At 37.1% G+C, this 17,542-nt stretch overlaps 1 protein-coding gene across 2 annotated transcripts in view; it reads right to left on the bottom strand.

Moving 5' to 3' along the window:
* The window catches only part of PPP1R1C (protein phosphatase 1 regulatory inhibitor subunit 1C), a 128,580-nt gene extending 113,658 nt beyond the window's left edge, over positions 1-14,922 (bottom strand). Inside the window, exons 1-2 of one of the 2 annotated variants that reach the window (XM_032636551.1) lie at positions 14,562-14,922; positions 12,823-12,883 (exon numbers count right to left, since the gene is read on the bottom strand). In XM_032636551.1, the coding sequence (XP_032492442.1) occupies positions 12,823-12,883; positions 14,562-14,642 (142 nt within the window). In that variant the 5' untranslated portion in view covers positions 14,643-14,922. Of the gene's footprint in view, positions 1-12,822; positions 12,905-14,561 lie in introns of both variants that reach the window. The other variant, XM_032636550.1, reaches the window with a different exon arrangement.
* Between the last annotated feature and the right edge of the window lie 2,620 nt (positions 14,923-17,542).

The following is a 17,542-nucleotide window of genomic DNA, read 5'->3' on the forward strand; positions in this document are numbered from 1 at the left end:
CACTGCAACAAAAGATCCTGCATGCCACAACTAAGACCCGACACAGCCAAAAAAAAAAAATTATTAATTATATAATTCATTTTTTTAGGGCATTACTAGGTGACAGAAAGTCATCAACAATCAGTGGGAGCAGGGAGCAAATGAGTTAATGGATCCAGTGACTTGTTACTTCTCCTGGAATAAAGTCTTCCAGCTGGAGTGGTCAATGAAGGTTTCATGTAAGAAGGGGGGTTTGATTTGAGTCTAGGAGGATATGAACTACAGTTGATGGGAAGGGAAGACAACATCCCAGTATATGTACAAACTGGTCATGTTCTTGATCAACTAGGATCCAAATGTAAACTGTTAGCCCTCCAACTAATGTTTTAAGTTAAGACAATTAGTTTTCTTAATAAGTACAGATAAATAGGCAAATGGACACATGCATAAATAAAGAGGTCTAACTCTAAGAATGGAATAATGGGTAAGATTTATATTTCTGTTTGGTAATCTGATTTTTTGCTTATATAATAAAAAATCTAGTATTAACAACTCTGAAGTCCTCTTATCTAATAAATTATCCAAGAAAAGGAAAAAAAGGTGTAGAATTACCACTCTAAAACAAACTCACGTTGGAATGGAAAGAAGTACATTCTGGTGTCATATCAAACAGAATCTCACTTGGCCAAGCTACAATGAAGAACTTGCTTATAATTGCTTCCATGAGGAAGACAGAAATAAAATAGTAAGGGTATGATGTTGCTTATTTGTAGAGAGAAAAGTGTTATTAATGTAGTGGAAAGCACACTGACCTTGGATAGAAAATGTGTGTTTAAATTTCAGACCCACTAATGTACTAGCTTCTTTGACATTGAGCAGCTCATCTATCACACTTTTTCTAAAATGGAGGTTATCATATTCATCTCACAGAGTTGCTGAGGATATATATGTTATAAGTGAAATAGGTTTGCAAATTAGAAAACTACCAAAGGTGAGTTACATTACTATCAACCTCTTTAAACTTGCCTTTGAGCTTATATGGTTTTTAAAAATTCTTTTATTTGTAGCTTAGAGGTAATTTTGTCTTTTAGGTCCTAAATGTACTTCAAAATGTATTTTACATATGTCCCTTATACTGTAACTGTCCATATAAACATTACAGCTGGTGTTTGCCTTGATTTTAATGATGTCAGTGGACTGCAGAATTAGGGTATGAAAATATCTTCAGCTGTCTCCAAGACCTTGAGCAAAAAGGTGCCCTTCATTGGCTAAGTAAAGCAGGAATTCTGGGCTATTCACAAAGTAAAATGACCTGTGTTAGAATTTGAGATGAGACATTTTAGCTCAATCATTCATGACCTTTTACTTGACTGAAATGTGATGGTGAGTGGGTCTCTGGCATTATTTCTTGAAAACATTTTAATCGTTGGGGGCAGGTGGGCTGTATTTAGGATCCATGAAGGGAGAGTGGATAATCCTTAGAGTGCTTTGGAAAGCAAATCTAGTCTGAGTCTGTCCTGCTTAATCGGAAATCGCTGCCCATTTTCAATAGGAAGGTACCTATGGCAAATGAACAAAGTTCCTGTTCAGCCTTCAAGCCCTCCACCAAAAATAAAGAAGGAAATAGATATAAAGCTGCAGTGCCAGCCATAATCTAACACAACTATTTTCCTTTCTTCTGTTCATTTTTTAAATCTCAACTTTAGTACAATTATCAACAATTTGTGTAATAAAGATTCCATAGACTACGGTGGAAATGAATGACTTATTTATTATTATTATTAAACATCTTTATTGGAGTATAATTGCTTTACAATGGTGTGTTAGTTTCTGCTGTATAGCAAAGTGAATCAGCTATACATATACATATATCCCCATATCTCCTCCCTCTTGTGTCTCCCTCCCACCCTCCCTATCCCACCCCTCTAGGTGGTCACAAAGCACCGAGCTGATCCTGTGCTATGTGGCTGCTTCCCACTAGCTATCTATTTTACGTTTAGTAGTGTATATATGTCCATACCAGTCTCTCACTTCATCCCAGCTTACCCTTCCCTCTCCCCCTGTCCTCAAGTCCATTCTCTATGTCTGCATCTTTATTCCTGTCCTGCCCCTAGGTTCTTCAGAACCTTTTTTTTTTTTTAGATTCCATATATATGTGTTAGCATACAGTATTTGTTTTTCTCTTTCTGACTTACTTCACTCTGTATGACAGACTCTAGGTCCATCTACCTCACTACAAATAACTCAATTTCGTTTCTTTTTATGGCTGAGTAATATTCCCTTGTATATATGTGCCACATCTCCTTTATCCATTCATCTGTCGATTGACTGACTTACTTAAAGCAAGAAGTAGCAATAATGTGCACATTATGATGAAACATAATGAGCTCATCATAAGACAACTTTACGTGCCTTACTCTTCTTCTTAGCTTTGGCTAATTAAAAACTAGGAAGCAGCCGCATAGCACAGGGAGATCAGCTCGGTGCTTTGTGACCGCCTGGAGGGGTGGGATAGGGAGGGTGGGAGGGAGGGAGATGCAAGAGGGAAGAGATATGGGAGTATATGTATAACTGATTCACTTTGTTATAAAGCAGAAACCAACACACCATTGTAAAGCAATTATACTCCAATAAAGATGTAAAAAAAATACTTCTTGAATATGTAAAAAAAAAAAAAAAACTAACACAGGTAAATTATATTGTAGTATACAAAGTAGAGCTCATAACAAATCCATTTGGAAAAGTAAAGCTGGCCTAGCCAATCACCCATTATGTAATTGCCAAAACCCTTTCACACAAATCAGAATGGGGAAAGAATAAATCTCCCATCAGTCGCGTTGCTAGCATACATCATCTTGCTTGATTCCAGCAACACGACCAGTGTTGGAATCGCCATGATCCGTGCTTCATAGAATTGGAAACTAAGACTCAGATATTCAGTCATGCCATGTTTTGATTCTAAGTCATGCCATGTTAATTGATTCTGAAATTAGGGCTCTTAACTCTACACAAAACCACCTCCCAGTGTTAAAGCCATGGAAAACCAGTTTGGAAGTTACTGTATTCTTTTGGAATAAAGCCGTAAGTGCCTAGACTGAGCAGAGAAAATAAAAATATAGTGAGATAGATTCAACCTGTACAGAAGAATCAGCAGAAGAGCCATTGATAGGGGCAAGGGAGAGAGAGAGGGGTCAGAGCTGATTCCAAGACTGTGTGGTTCAGCAATTAGAGGCATGGAGATACCATTAACAGAAATGTTGAGGTCAAAAGTTTAAATTTTGATTTCAAGTTAGGGGACACATTTCAGTTAGACATTGATTTTCAGGTGGTAGTCGGAGGAGCTCACTTTCTGTTTCTAATTAAAATACTTCTCCCTGTATTCATGAATTATGAAAATGGGCACAGGAGACCTCCAAAATAAGAGAATAGTCTTAAAATAACTAATATTCAATAAATGTAACTTATTTTTTAAAAATATTCTTCTGATTTAAAAAAATAATTAACAAATCTCACCATTTGAATCTATGCCAGTAATTTCAATGTTTTTTATTCATGGGTTTTCAAATGTGATTAGTTTTTGATTTATTGGTTTCAAGTTCAAAGGGTTAGAAATTTAAATAATAACTATTAGCTTTATTCCATTTGTAACCTGAATTCATGAAGCTTTTCTAGATACTTTGGTAGGTACTAGCCTTTTTAAAATCAGGTCACTTAGTGCAAGTGGATTTTATTATATGGATAAATAGCCTGTGATATTTTTACACACAGTTGTGTATTTGGTTTATATAAGCATGTGTACATGTGTTTGTGCATGGAAATATCTATTGTGTATATGTGTTCTAATAGTCTGTTCTTCAACAGACAGGGAAAAAAAGCATAAACTGATGTTACATTGAGGCAAATTATTCTAAAAATTGGATTCCAAAATAACTGTTGTTCTCATTCTTCCATTTTGTGCACTCAGTTCTATTTTTATGAGCAGGTCAATATGTATTTATATGTAAAGAGTGTGATTATGAAAATTGTTTCCCATAATGAAGGAAAATTGCTCCCAGAGCATGAAACAACAACAACAAGAAACCCAGAAAGATTACAAATTTCCTAGCTTTTCTTAGTTCTCACAGTACTTTTTTCTCAGCATTATTGCCAAGGTTGCACTGTAATTGTATTCTAACCAGACTGTCAAGATATCTCCCTTTGATGATGCAGGTTTTGGCAACTTATTTCACAAATAGCCTTGTTAAGCGCTATAATTACTATATCAAATTACCCTAAGTGATACAAAATCATGGAGTTAAATTCAAAGATAATCTTCTTTCCATAACACAGAAAAGACTCATAGATATAGATTTAAAATTTCCCAGCACGTTCAGGGGCCCCTGAAATGCTAAGGAAGATATGAAGGGGACGAGTATGGAGAAGGCAATAACAGCAAACAGACTGGGAGGGAAGAGATGAATTCGGAGGGCCCTAATCCTTGCAGCTGGGACATTTGCTCCAGGACCTTCCTTTCTCTCCACCTCAGGCTTTTTGAGCTCCAGGTAGACTACTTGCCAGGACAATATGTTACATCTGGTCAGAGTACTGGTGTTTCAAAAGATAGAATATAGTAACAGTATTAACAACAAAAGGTAGAATTTCAGGTAGTATGGAAACGGATTTAGGGAGATATTTTCCAGCATCTCTAAAATCTTACCACTTAGGTGCCTCCATCCCTTACAGTGTTTTTTTCTTTCTTTGTAGTGTTATCTGTTTAATTTGACGCCTTGAATGGAGCTTGCATCCTCCAATAGACCACGGTACCCTTCACAGCATCCTACACAGAGCCCAGGCAGGCATCTGTCACCTGTCTGGACCCTGTGCGGACATTTCAGCTTTAGCCCCTGGTAAGTTTTGCTACCAAGTTGTGTCTGGTATTGCTGGAACAGCATCAGATCACTACTTGGTCAAAGTCATGAATAGAAAATGGTGGAAGAAAGGATAGAAAATCCCAAAGCTTGAAAGCTTGTTCCTGAGCAATTCTAAAATAAATAGTAAATAACCCTTCTCTGTTAACTACATAGCTTGGTTAGATTTTTGGTAATTTACTGTTCTCCTTGAATATAATTATGAAATAGAAACAATCAGAAAGAGCTGTTAGAAACTTTTTCTAGCTTAAATTTGAAATTGAATGTGCCCTTAAACTCCGCAGAACAGCTGATTACAATGTTGTCCGTGTGTACTATTATGTAGACACAAAGATGTACATCTGTTTATTCAATGGATGCAGAATAGCCTTATTTCTAATGAATATATTTTATATTTATATTATATATATAGATATATATCTATATAAATATAGAGATATATTTATAATATATATATATTATATATACCAAATATAAATATATTTATATTTGGTAGTGTTGAAAAAAAACAAGCTTTTCAGAGCCTCGTGAACCCAGCTTCCCCACTTTTAATGGGCCTTAAAAGGATGAGCCACTTTTTTGGGGTAACACAGGCAGTAAGCAGCCATCTGAGAGCCAGATTCAAGCCTGAGTGATTCCAACACCTCTATTCCTAAGTAGTACATGCCGGCCTCTCCAAAATAAGAGTTGCCATTTATCAAGCATCTAGGCTCTGTACCGTATTTTACAACATTATAACCTAATCACCCAAAACATCCTATGGTAAACATTTCTGCACTGAATTGAAATATATTTTGTATTTTGCCACATGTTGTTGATCTTACTACCAATATATATACATGTGTCAAATTATGCCTCAGGTAGGTTTCTCCATGAGGTCAGGGATGGTGACTTACCTATTTTATCCCCTAGAGCAGCTAACACTGTGCCTTAGCTAGAATAAGTGCCCAGAAAGTTTGATAGATTGCCATTGGATTTGAGAATATATTTTTTTATCCACTTAAATTTAATAGACCATGGGCATCTAATATCTACTAGATATGCTACTAGTTTTGAGTAGCTATATCTGTGCTACTAGTTTGGAATAAATAGTAAACTTTTAGCTCTGATGCCAGTTCTTAAAAGCTTAAAGCCAGAAGATCAAGACAAGTTTTACAAATGTTTCATAGAATAGTGAGCATGATAAATAAATGCCTCTATGTCTTGGCCAGAATTAATCTTACTGTGGTCTGAGCTGTTGGAATTTCTGTTATTACAATTGTATCCTGGTTCATCCAGATGTATTATTCTCTGTTACCTAGTCCACATGTTCCTCGAGGATTTAGAATAAGGACTCAGTAAATAATTGAATTGAATGTATAAATCAATAAATACCTTCAAGAGTTGCAGGTGAGAGGAGAGTATTGGAATAACAAAGCCAAACAATGAATCAGATTAGTTAGGGGAAAGTTTTGAGATTTAAATGAGCCTCAGGCTGCAATTTAAATAAGATTAATTGGAAAACATGGAGAATGATTTACACAAATGAGTCAGTCTAGGCTGTCTTAAGAGTTGGCAAAGGAACCAAAAGGAGGAACCAAAGGAAGAAAGCTTACCCAGAATATAGCACAGGAATGGTGTATGGAAGGAAGTGAGAGCAAATGGAGTGGAATCAAATGTGAGCAATCAAATGAGAGTTTAATAGATACCACGAAAGGATTTTTATACGCCATATTCAATCTTCTTTCTTTCCACATACTATTAGGATATGAATTGCATCCATATTCAATCTTCTTTCTTTCCACATACTATTAGGATATGAATTGCATCCATATTCAATCTTCTTTCTTTCCACATACTATTAGGATATGAATTGCATTTTTTTTTTTGTTTTTTTGATTGCACCAAGTGGTTTGCAGGATCTCAGTTCCCTGATCAGGCATCGAACGCGGGCCCTCAGCAGTGAAAGCACAGAGTCCTAACCACTGAACCACCAGGGAATTCCCATGAATTGCATTTTTGATTGGATACAAATCTTTCACAAAGATCTCTTACTTGCAATATATTTTTTCATAACTTTATAGACATCAGTAGCATGCTTATTTTTAAAATATTCCCAAGGACTCATATTTCATGAAAATTATGTTTGTAAACCAGACATGGTCAGTTGAACAAATACCACGGTATAAGATCCATAACAATTCCATAATTGTGTATTCTTATCCTGATGAATTAGGAGTTATGGTACATCTTTTCTCTTATCAAGAACCAGTGCCTCATGGGGACACTGTTTGACACCGCCTAATGCAGTCAGGATGGGAAAAGAGCTGGGCCATCATCTGATAAGAAATGCAGGTTTTAGGGCTTCCCTGGTGGTGCAGTGGTTAGAGTCCGCCTCCCAATGCAGGGGACACGGGTTCGTGCCGGCTGGGCCTGTGAGCCATGGCCGCTGAGCCTGCGCATCCCACAACGGTGAGAGGTCCGCATACCGCAAACAAAAAAAAAGGAAATGCAGGTTTTAGGAGAACTCAGCATGGATATAATGATGCAGGGGGATCTCATGTCTTCAGTATCTATTTGGTTGCAGACACTGTGCTATGCATTTTCTTATACCTCGATGTCCTCTTTTTTTTTTTTTTTTGCGGTACACGGGCCTCTCACTGTTGTGGCCTCTCCCGTTGCGGAGCACAGGCCCCGGATGCGCAGGCTCAGCGGCCATGGCTCACGGGCCCAGCCGCTCCGCGGCATGTGGGATCCTCCCGGACCAGGCCACGAACCCGTGTCCCCTGCATCGGCAGGCGGACGCTCAACCACTGCGCCACCAGGGAAGCCCGATGTCCTCTTTTAAAAAGGGGAAAACTGAGCCCACAGAGGTCAACTGCACACCCAATGTCTCACTACCAGAAACTGGCAAAGCTGGGATTCAAACCCAAGTCTTACTCCAAAGGCAGTGCTTTACCTACTACAAACACTGCCTTTCTACATTATGCAGAAGTACCTTAGGGTTATTTTCACCTGCTATAATCCCCACAAGTAGGAAAACAGAGACCAAGAAAAAGGAAGTGAATTGAACCTACCATAATTCTGTCATATTTCACTAAGCTATTTCTTATTAAAATCAGTGTAAAAGGTGAGCAGTATATGCTATTGCTCAAAATGAGCAAAAGTAGTAATCTTGCTGAAATAAAACAGCATTATTTCATAGTTTTATAATTTGCCCTTTCATTTTTCTTCCATTCAATTTGAAGATTACACTAGCCCTTTGAACACTTATTATAGCAAACTTCGGCATGACTAAGAACTGGAACCTCATCTTTGGCTCACAGTTATTCCTATTGATAGGGCTATTTGGCTGCACAGACTGAATAGTTATAGGAAAATAAGTCAATCAGTTGTACAGTACATGAACCTCTGAAAGCCACATGCATCACTTATCTTTGAAATTTTTTTTTTTTGGCTGCGCCGTGCAGCATGTGAGATCTTAGTTCCCGCACCAGGGATGGAATCTGTGCCCCCTGCATTGGGAGCTCAGAGTCTTAACCACTGGACCACCAGGAAAGTCCCTGCATTACTTATCTTTAACTCATTCAGCATGGTTTGGCATTCCATAACTTATAGAAATAAATGCTGAGGAGAAAAAAATAGGCTTTTCTGACAGAAATTCATACCAGTTAAACCTTGAAGAGTCTTCAAACACTGGACCTTTCTTCCTTTTGTACTGTCATTAATGTTCAGAAGGCAAAATAAATGCTGAAGAATCAACGACAATTGTAGATCAGAATGAATTACAACCACATTCCCAAAGGAGATGAGAAAAAAGAATGAAACAAAACTGTATGGACTATAGGTCCAATACAGCTTTTACTCGAACACATTTGATTGGAGGTCCCTGCGGGTCACAGGCCCCTCCAGGTGTGGGACTGATGATGTCTTACCCATCCTTAAGAATCCCAGGAAAATCCTCAGTGAGATTCCTGGAACTTGTACTCAGGGTGCCCATTGCCTATCAATCACTCATTTTGTAAAATACAGGGTCTCCATGAAGAGAGACTGTTTGCATATGAATGCCCTAACACTAGAAATAAATGTCCACTTTAACTTGATGACCCTGCAAAACCTCACATCACTGAAAATTTCTGGAGCCTCTCTGCTTTGAACAGCTCAGTCTGAGTCCAGCAATATTCTGTGTCATCCAGTGTCTCAGGATTTTAAATACAGAGCCTTGAAAATCTTATTAGTCAACTTACTGTCAAATTCCTAAAATGCAAGCCTCATTTAGAAAGTCACGTGCTACTTTCAGAACGGACTGTGGCTTCTTTTTCAGTGTGCGGAGACAAATACCCCAATCAACTGGAAATCCCCGTTCTCTTTACTGACTACGCTTACTCTCAAGATTGAAAGGAGATGGTGAGATATTGAATTCATATGTCTCATTATTAAGTAATTTTTAGGAACATGGCCCATGTGAGAAAATGCTTTATTTTTATTCCTCATTTCTAAGAATATTTGGAGCGAAAAGTGTTGAAGAGAAAGTCAGTCTCCCCCAAATTTGGCTGCGATAGGAAGTTCAATAAATATCCCCCATTTTACATTATATGTCTGGTCCCACTTATTAGATGTACAACAAACTTCTAAATGATGCCAGAACTCCTGTGCACTTATCCAAATCTTCAGTAAGCTCCTGGCCTTTTACAGTTCACTCATGTTCAATAGGCATCAGGTCCATTAAACTTAGTTGTAACCATATTGTCTCTGCTTAACAGCAAGTGGAAAAGAATGGATGCCACAAACTTTAACATTCAGAAGGCCTGTTCTAATCTGGCTTTTTACTGGAAGACTGTGTCCAGCTCTAGGCTCCAAAGGCCTAGAGACAAGGAGAATTTGGATAGAGCCCATTAAGGCCCTTATTGGGTGCTGGGAATATTCAATCCAGAAAATAAGGTAATGAAGAACTGCCTTATGTATTTAAAAAGGTGAGTAGGGAGTTCCCTGGTGACCTAGTGGTTAGGATTCTGGGCTTTCACTGCCGTGGCCTGGGTTCAATCCCTGGGGAACTGAGATCCCACAAGCCCGCAAGTGCAGATGAATAAATAAGTAAGTAAATAAATTTTTTAAAAAGGTGAGTAAATGAACTTTTATTGACAAGAGTAAATGAAGAGTTATTTTAGAATAAAGTGGGGCATCACTCAAGTTTTTCATAAGAAACTGTTTTCTAACTTATAAAATTATTTGATATCATATTGAAAACTAGTTGTAACTATGGATTCTTCTCTGATATATACAAAATGGAGCAAGTCTCAGGGACTTGGGTCGATTTCTGTATCTTTCATGAAGAAGTGTGGTTAGATTAGGTATTTTCTGAAGTTCTTTCCCAGTTCTAGGTTTCTAATACTGGTAGCCAAATAAATATACAGTCTTCTCATAAGCCTACTCTTGTAAATACAAGTAATGTTTAAGTAAATCTAGGAATGTGATGAAGTAAATTGCAGAAAGTGACATTGCCATTTACTTCTAAACAGAGAAGATTTATATATAGTCATCCCTTTAAATAAAAATATAGAAACCAAACCAGTTAACTACGTATTGTACAAGAGTAAAATAAATAGTACAAGACGAGACAATGAGACTCTTACTGTATAACCTTAGAGAGGTTATCATAAATAGGCACTTACTCAGAAGATTAAAAATTCTGAAAGATAAGCAGTTTGCTACAAGGTCAAACTGGTAGCCCTAGAAAACATTTGAAAAAGATGAAATTTGTCTTTGGTGCACCTCTACCCCTGCATCTCTGGCTTCTAGTACCTTTTTACTGCCATTGGCTGTTTGGCTGTTTAGAGTCATTCCAAGAAGCAAACGTTGTTTCTGCCTTCTCCACCATAAAGACACACCCTTTGCTTTTAAACTTTTTCAGGTATGATGCCTTCAATTTAACATTTTTAGTCTTGTGTCCCATTATTTTGAATTAAATTGATTAATCTATGCTGGAGGATATATCCTTAACAGGTTATGTAACTGTTTCTCTCGTGTTTCTACTGCTGAGAATTCTAGGCTGTTGGTTAGAAAGGGACTGATGTGACATTTTGTTGCCCCTGGAATCTTACCAATCAGGTGCCCACCTCATCTATATGTTTACACAGGCAAAGATGAACTAGCAAACAATCTGGATTTACATGTTGAAATATCTTTCTATTTCCTTTATTTCTAATCTAAAGTTAAATCATTCTTTCAAATATTCTTTTATAACAGACTATTTCTGCAAACTCCTGAAAAGATTTTTTTTAAAGTAAGCCATGTCTAATTCATTTAACAATGATTACAATATACTGATCTTATCATATGAATTGGAAAGGTGTGTTAATTATGTCTCTGTAATGGAAAATTTAATTTTCTTTGCTTCATTAATTGACAAGAAAGATTTTCAGGGATTTGAATTTTAAAGAGCATTAATGATAGGTGATTCCAAGAATACTCATATGTGTCCTGGGCAATTTCAATAAATTGAAGAGATTTGTTTATTTACCAGGATTTAAAGCTGCACCCGATTTTTATTTGTCAAAGAACACATTGCTTTTGAGGGCTAAAAGCAACAATTGCTTTAACAAGGTCATTTAACAATTAAGTTTTTTTGTTGTTGCTGTTATGAAGATTCTGTTCTTATTATTATATCTTTGGGCAACACTTTTCAAGGTTAGCATAGAGAGGTAAGTTCTAGGACACTGTGGAGAATTCTGCCACTATGAGCAAAAGGCTGTGATGGAAAATTGCTCTAAAATTACCTCCAATATGAAAAGATTTCATTATTATGTTTATTTACTTCTATTTATTTGCACCTCTTACCAGTTGCATCTCTTATTCAACCAAATATAAGTTATATTTATTAAGTGAAATAATATATTTGAAAATGATTTTAAAATGCTATAGCACTTTAAAGATACAGCATCAAATTATAATTCTTTGTTTTCAGCAGGAATAAATTTGCCTATTTGTTTCCCAACAACTGAACATCTTTCTGTATTTGGGCTCCATGACTAATATGCTATTAGAATTTTACTTTCTTATATATGTTTCTCTAATTAGAAAGGAATCTGAAAAAGTCAAAGACTGTTTTGCCCCAGTGTTCTTAAAACGAATCATTCACTACAATCTGTAATTACACTTACTATGTTTCCACTAAACTCTTTTCAGCCACCTTTATTGTTTATACCTGCAAAAAATCCAACAACAAGTCCTGCCTGGATACAAATTAGTGCTGTGACCTTTGCTGTCTTACTTGTATTTCTAGAAACAGAGCTTAAATGTGAAATTAAAATCACCCCCATTCAATAAGTACATAGTGTTTGTGTGTTGCAGATCATAGTCCTTTATCAGGAATAATAATGCAGCTTTACTTTATATGGGAAATGGAGAATAAAACCTCAACAAATGGATGCAACTCTTCAGAATGGCTCCCAAATGGGCAGTGCTGAAAATTGATCTGGTTACTTGTCAATTGCATTATTCAGAGATTACATCAGCATCAAAGCTGTAGCCAGTGCTGGCTCATTGCCCACCCCATGATAACCTTTGATTAAAAAACAACTCTGTAAAGATATAAGCATCTCCAGGGCTGCAATTTGAGCTATGAAACCTAATTAAACAACTTTCTACCAGGCTCATTAATAAGCACTGAACCAGATTCTATGCAAACACCTGAACAAGTGACAGTGATTGCTAACAAAACATTTCATAGCATATCGTCACCAGTAAGTCATTCTAGAGGAAAAGCAGTCAATTGACTGAGACAGTTTTCATAATATCTATTTCTGATTTTGTTTATGATCCATTGTATAGACTAGCTTATTAGATTATTGCTAACTGAAATCCCGAATTGAAATCTGTTGGCAATGGCATGCTCTTTGATGTTCCTCAAGCAATTCTATTCTGTCACATCAGTACAGAAGACATCATGCTTCTTTACCTGGGGGGTTATGTTCATTGAGAATCACAAGTGATGCTGGTGTAGGTCTTCTTTTCCTGATCTGTGAACAACAAAGGCCCAGCTAAGGTCAGAGACTGTCAGACTCTGTTCCAGGTTACTCTACAGCTTGCAAGGCTGTCCCATCCTCATCTTTTCCCAACATAAAGAGCAAATTTCTGGGGGGCACACAGTAGGCGCTCGCTAATTTTATTTTGAATAATAGAAAGCAGACAGCAGAACTGTCAGATATTAATATCACCTTCTTTGATCAAAAAGCTGCATTTCCACAGAAAAGAAATAGTTGTATGTAACCAAATGATACCACTGAATACTAATATGCAGTGAAGGTACAGGGATGACTTGCTAATTTTAGTGGCTCTCTTGGAGCCTCATAAATTGATGAAGCTTTCGAGATCCATTACACTTATTTCTAAATGGGGTAAGAGAAGCTTAGAAAACTCAAATTTCCAGCAGGTTAAATTTAACAGCATACGTTCCTAACTTCAATTAATATTATAAACTTTTCTATTTTCTATAGTATTATTTAGAACAAATTAACACAAAGAATGAATATGGATCTTACAAAAGTATATAATTCACTTAAAACTAATAGGTTTGGTGTGGGGGTTTTTCCCCTTATTTTAGGAGTTACAGGAACATATTATGATTAGAATTTCTAATGTATCCTTGATTTTTTAAATATATAAGTAAATTCCCAAATCAGTAGGATAGTGAATAAATTTTAAACAATGACATCTTGTCCAGGATAGAACCAATGCCCCATTCAACATAGATACATGTTCAAGGTTGTATTTATCTGGCTTGAGTTTGGGTGAATCTACTTCAGATTATCAAAACATCCTAGGAAGTTGAGAGTCTCAGATTCAATAATTACTTTTAAGACTTTGTATATAATATTTGGAAGAGGATTCAGGAATAATTTAGGCTTTAAGAAATTAATGAATTAGGTAGCAGACCCCATAAATTTGTTTTTGCCTCCTCACTGTTGTAATTTTACCACAAATGATCTTTTGAGTGGTTCCATTGAATCAAGAGTCTAAGTAATCTGAATATGAAAGGTGATACAGTAAACCAATCTCACATGAGAGAGGGAGAGAGAGAGAACTAAAGATATATAGACATATTAAACTTGGGAAAAATCCAGGTTGTGTTAAAATACCATTTTTAATACCTGAATAAAATGTTTCTTAAATTATACATATACCTACGATCCTATAATATATTACATATAATTACTGCTTTGGATACACAATGAAAACATTAAAATGAAACATTAAGCCTGTAATCTGAAATTATTCCAAGATTTAATGCTTTCATTGTTAAATGAATAATAATAAATAAATAATTTTATTATAAATAATAAAATAAAAGCTTGCTAATTTTGAAAAAAAATTTGAAGTTTCTCTAAACGTTGAACCTGTTATTTTAATAAGCAAAAGCAAACAGATTTTGGGATCCCAATCTAAACTGCTAATATAACCATTTTTCCTTAATGGGTGCTAATTTGTATCACATGAAATGCTGCATTTTAGCCAGTAGTTCCCCCAATGCAACTCAAATACAAGTGCATGTGGAAACGAAATTATTTCTCATTCATATGTCCTGGGAAGTCACAAAGTTAGGCAAATTCAAGAGGTGGAGAAGCTTTCAATTAATAACAAGAATATACGTCTGTATTACTTACATACAGGAGCTGGTCCCCACCCAGTTCCACTTACCTGTTCAGCTGCTTCAGGAGCAATCTGACTCTGGAATAAAGGCACAGCAAATTGTATCTTTTTGGGACTGTTGGGCTCCATGACAATGATGAGAATTAGAGATGTGAAGGGCTCAGAAAGACTAACCCCAGGTGGTGTCTGGGATGTGTTTCCTCAGGCGCACTCCACCCCGCTACAGAATGCTTCGTAATAAATAGCTGTAATTCTAGAGAAAGCAAGTGAAGATGCCGAGGTCTGAGTAACTCCCTTCTTCAACATCCACAGTGATGCCTGGCTTGCCTGTTCCCCCACCAATCCCTTAGATCCTCTCAGCACAATGCAGAAACGAGCTGTAAGCTAATTGTGTGCCTCTTCACTAATATACACATGCCAAGCATTCACTCAGCAGCTAATTGAAAATGCAATGCTAGCCTTGAAGGACCTGCTGCCCCGGGATTTGAAAGAAAGGCTCTATCCACTGTACATTACTAACAGGCTGCTCAAAAGTGCAATGTAAGCTCCCTCTGAGTATTGCAGGGATGGGCCATTCATTATTGATGAACATAAAGCAGTAAGTTTTTAGAGTTGGGGGCAGGGTTTGGGTATAGGATCATTTCATTTCTCTTGGAGAACCTTATCCGTCAGACACCTTTGTTATTTCACATCCAGCTACCAAATTGATGAATTGCCATGGAGGGTAAGCCACAACCAATAATATCAGCTATATTTATGCTGTGAGATCTGGTTAGGTAAGACTGATCATGGAATGCAGAGCGTCTGTGGTGGAGTGAGGACAACATTGCCCTCAGGACTGAGCAGATCTCAGTTCAACTTCCATCCCTACCACTAACAAGCTCTGTGGCCTCAAGCAAATCAGAGGCTATATCTAAGCTGCCATACTTTCCTCAGACAAACAAGGAGATTGGACTTAGTGACCTTTAAGCTCCTGTTCTGTTCCAGCATTCTATAATTGTAGTCCACAGTTTTCATTAGAGTGGAAAGTATTGGACAGCTAAATTTAGCAAATGGCTTGAAAGTCACGGCTGCTGCAGTGACCTCTATTTTATTTCCTGGTGGAGCCAGTTATATCCTCTGATATGGAAGAATACAGAAGTGACTAGAAGACATTAGTGGAAACCTAATGGGATCCAGCATTGTGATTTGTTGCCAATAGTGGGGATATATGTAACCAAAGGTCTTAGGGGAAAAAAGTGTAAAAGGGGAAATCTTCAGAATGATAGAGGATGATGATTATATTGGCTAGTGGTGAAGGTAGAGGGGGCCACTGGCCTGTTCTTCACATCTGTTAATATCTAAGGAGAGGCAATAGCACAGCCAGATGGCTTCATGCATTCAACTCCTTTTGCAAAGGAAGGCTGAAAGTGAAGCTGCTTTAATAGGAGAAAGAACTTCTCTACTTCTTTATTTGAAAGATAGTGTTTGATGAATGCTAGACTTATATATATATATTTTTTTACATATTCATTCCCCCTGTATGTGTGTGTGTGGGCAGAACCTTACTCAATGCCTAGACTATGCAACTGTATTTTTTTTTATGTTTCAAATTTTTTATTTTACATCTTTATTGGAGTATAATTGCTTTACAATGGTGTGTTAGTTTCTGCTTTATAACAAAGTGAATCAGTTATACATATACATATGTTCCCATATCTCTTCCCTCTTGCGTCTCCCTCCCTCCCACCCTCCCTATCCTACCCCTCTAGGTGGTCACAAAGCACAGACCTGATCTCCCTGTGCTATGCGGCTGCTTCCCACTAGCTGTCTATTTTACGTTTGGTAGTGTATATATGTCCATGCCACTCTCTCACTTTGTCACAGCTTACCCTTCCCCCTCCCCATATCCTCAAGTCCATTCTCTAGTAGGTCTGTGTCTTTATTCCTGTCTTACCCCAGGTTCTTCATGACATTTTTTTTCATAGATTCCATATATGTGTGTTAGCGTATGGTATTTGTCTTTCTCTTTCTGACTTATTTCATTCTGTATGACAGACTCTAGGTCCATCCACCTCACTACAAATAACTCAATTTCCTTTCATTTTATGGCTGAGTATTATTCCATTGTATATATGTGCCACATCTTCTTTATCCACTCATCCGATGATGGACACTTAGGTTGTTTCCATCTCCGGGCTATTGTAAATAGAGCGGCAATGAACATTTTGGTACACGACTCTTTTTGAATTATGGTTTTCTCAGGGTATATGCCCAGTAGTGGGATTGCTGGGTCATATGGTAGTTCTATCTATAGTTTTTTAAGGAATCTCCATACTGTTCTCCATAGTCGCTGTACCAATTCACATTCCCACCAGCAGTGCAAGAGGGTTCCCTTTTCTCCACACCCTCTCCAGAATTTATAGTTTCTAGATTTTTTGATGATGGCCATTCTGACCGGTGTGAGATGATATCTCATTGTAGTTTTGATTTGCATTTCTCTAATGATTAATGATGTTGAGCATTCTTTCATGTGTTTGTTGACACTCTGTATATCGTCTTTGGAGAAATGTCTATTGAGGTCTTCTGCCCATTTTTGGATTGGGTTGTTTATTTGTTATTGAGCTGCATGAGCGGCTTGTAAAATTTGGAGATTAATCCTTTGTCAGTTGCTTCATTTGCAAATATTTTCTCCCATTCTGAGGGTTGTCTTTTGGTCTTGTTTATGGTTTCCTTTGCTGTGCAAAAGCTTTGAAGTTTCAGTAGGTCCCATTTGTTTATTTTAGTTTTTATTTCCATTTCTCTAGGAGCTGGGTCAAAAAGGATCTTGCTGTGATTTATGTCATAGAGTGTTCTGCCTATATTTTCCTCTAAGAGTTTGATAGTTTCTGGCCTTACATTTAGGTCTTTAATCCATTATGAGTTTACTTTTGTGTATGGTGTTAGGGAGTATTCTAATCTCATATTTCTACATGTACCTGTCCAGTTTTCCCAGCACCACTTATTGAAGAGGCTTTCATTTCTCCACTGTACCTTCCTGCCTCTTTTAT

This window comes from Phocoena sinus, chromosome 7, assembly GCF_008692025.1.
Source record: "Phocoena sinus isolate mPhoSin1 chromosome 7, mPhoSin1.pri, whole genome shotgun sequence".
Lineage (NCBI taxonomy): Eukaryota > Metazoa > Chordata > Mammalia > Artiodactyla > Phocoenidae > Phocoena > Phocoena sinus.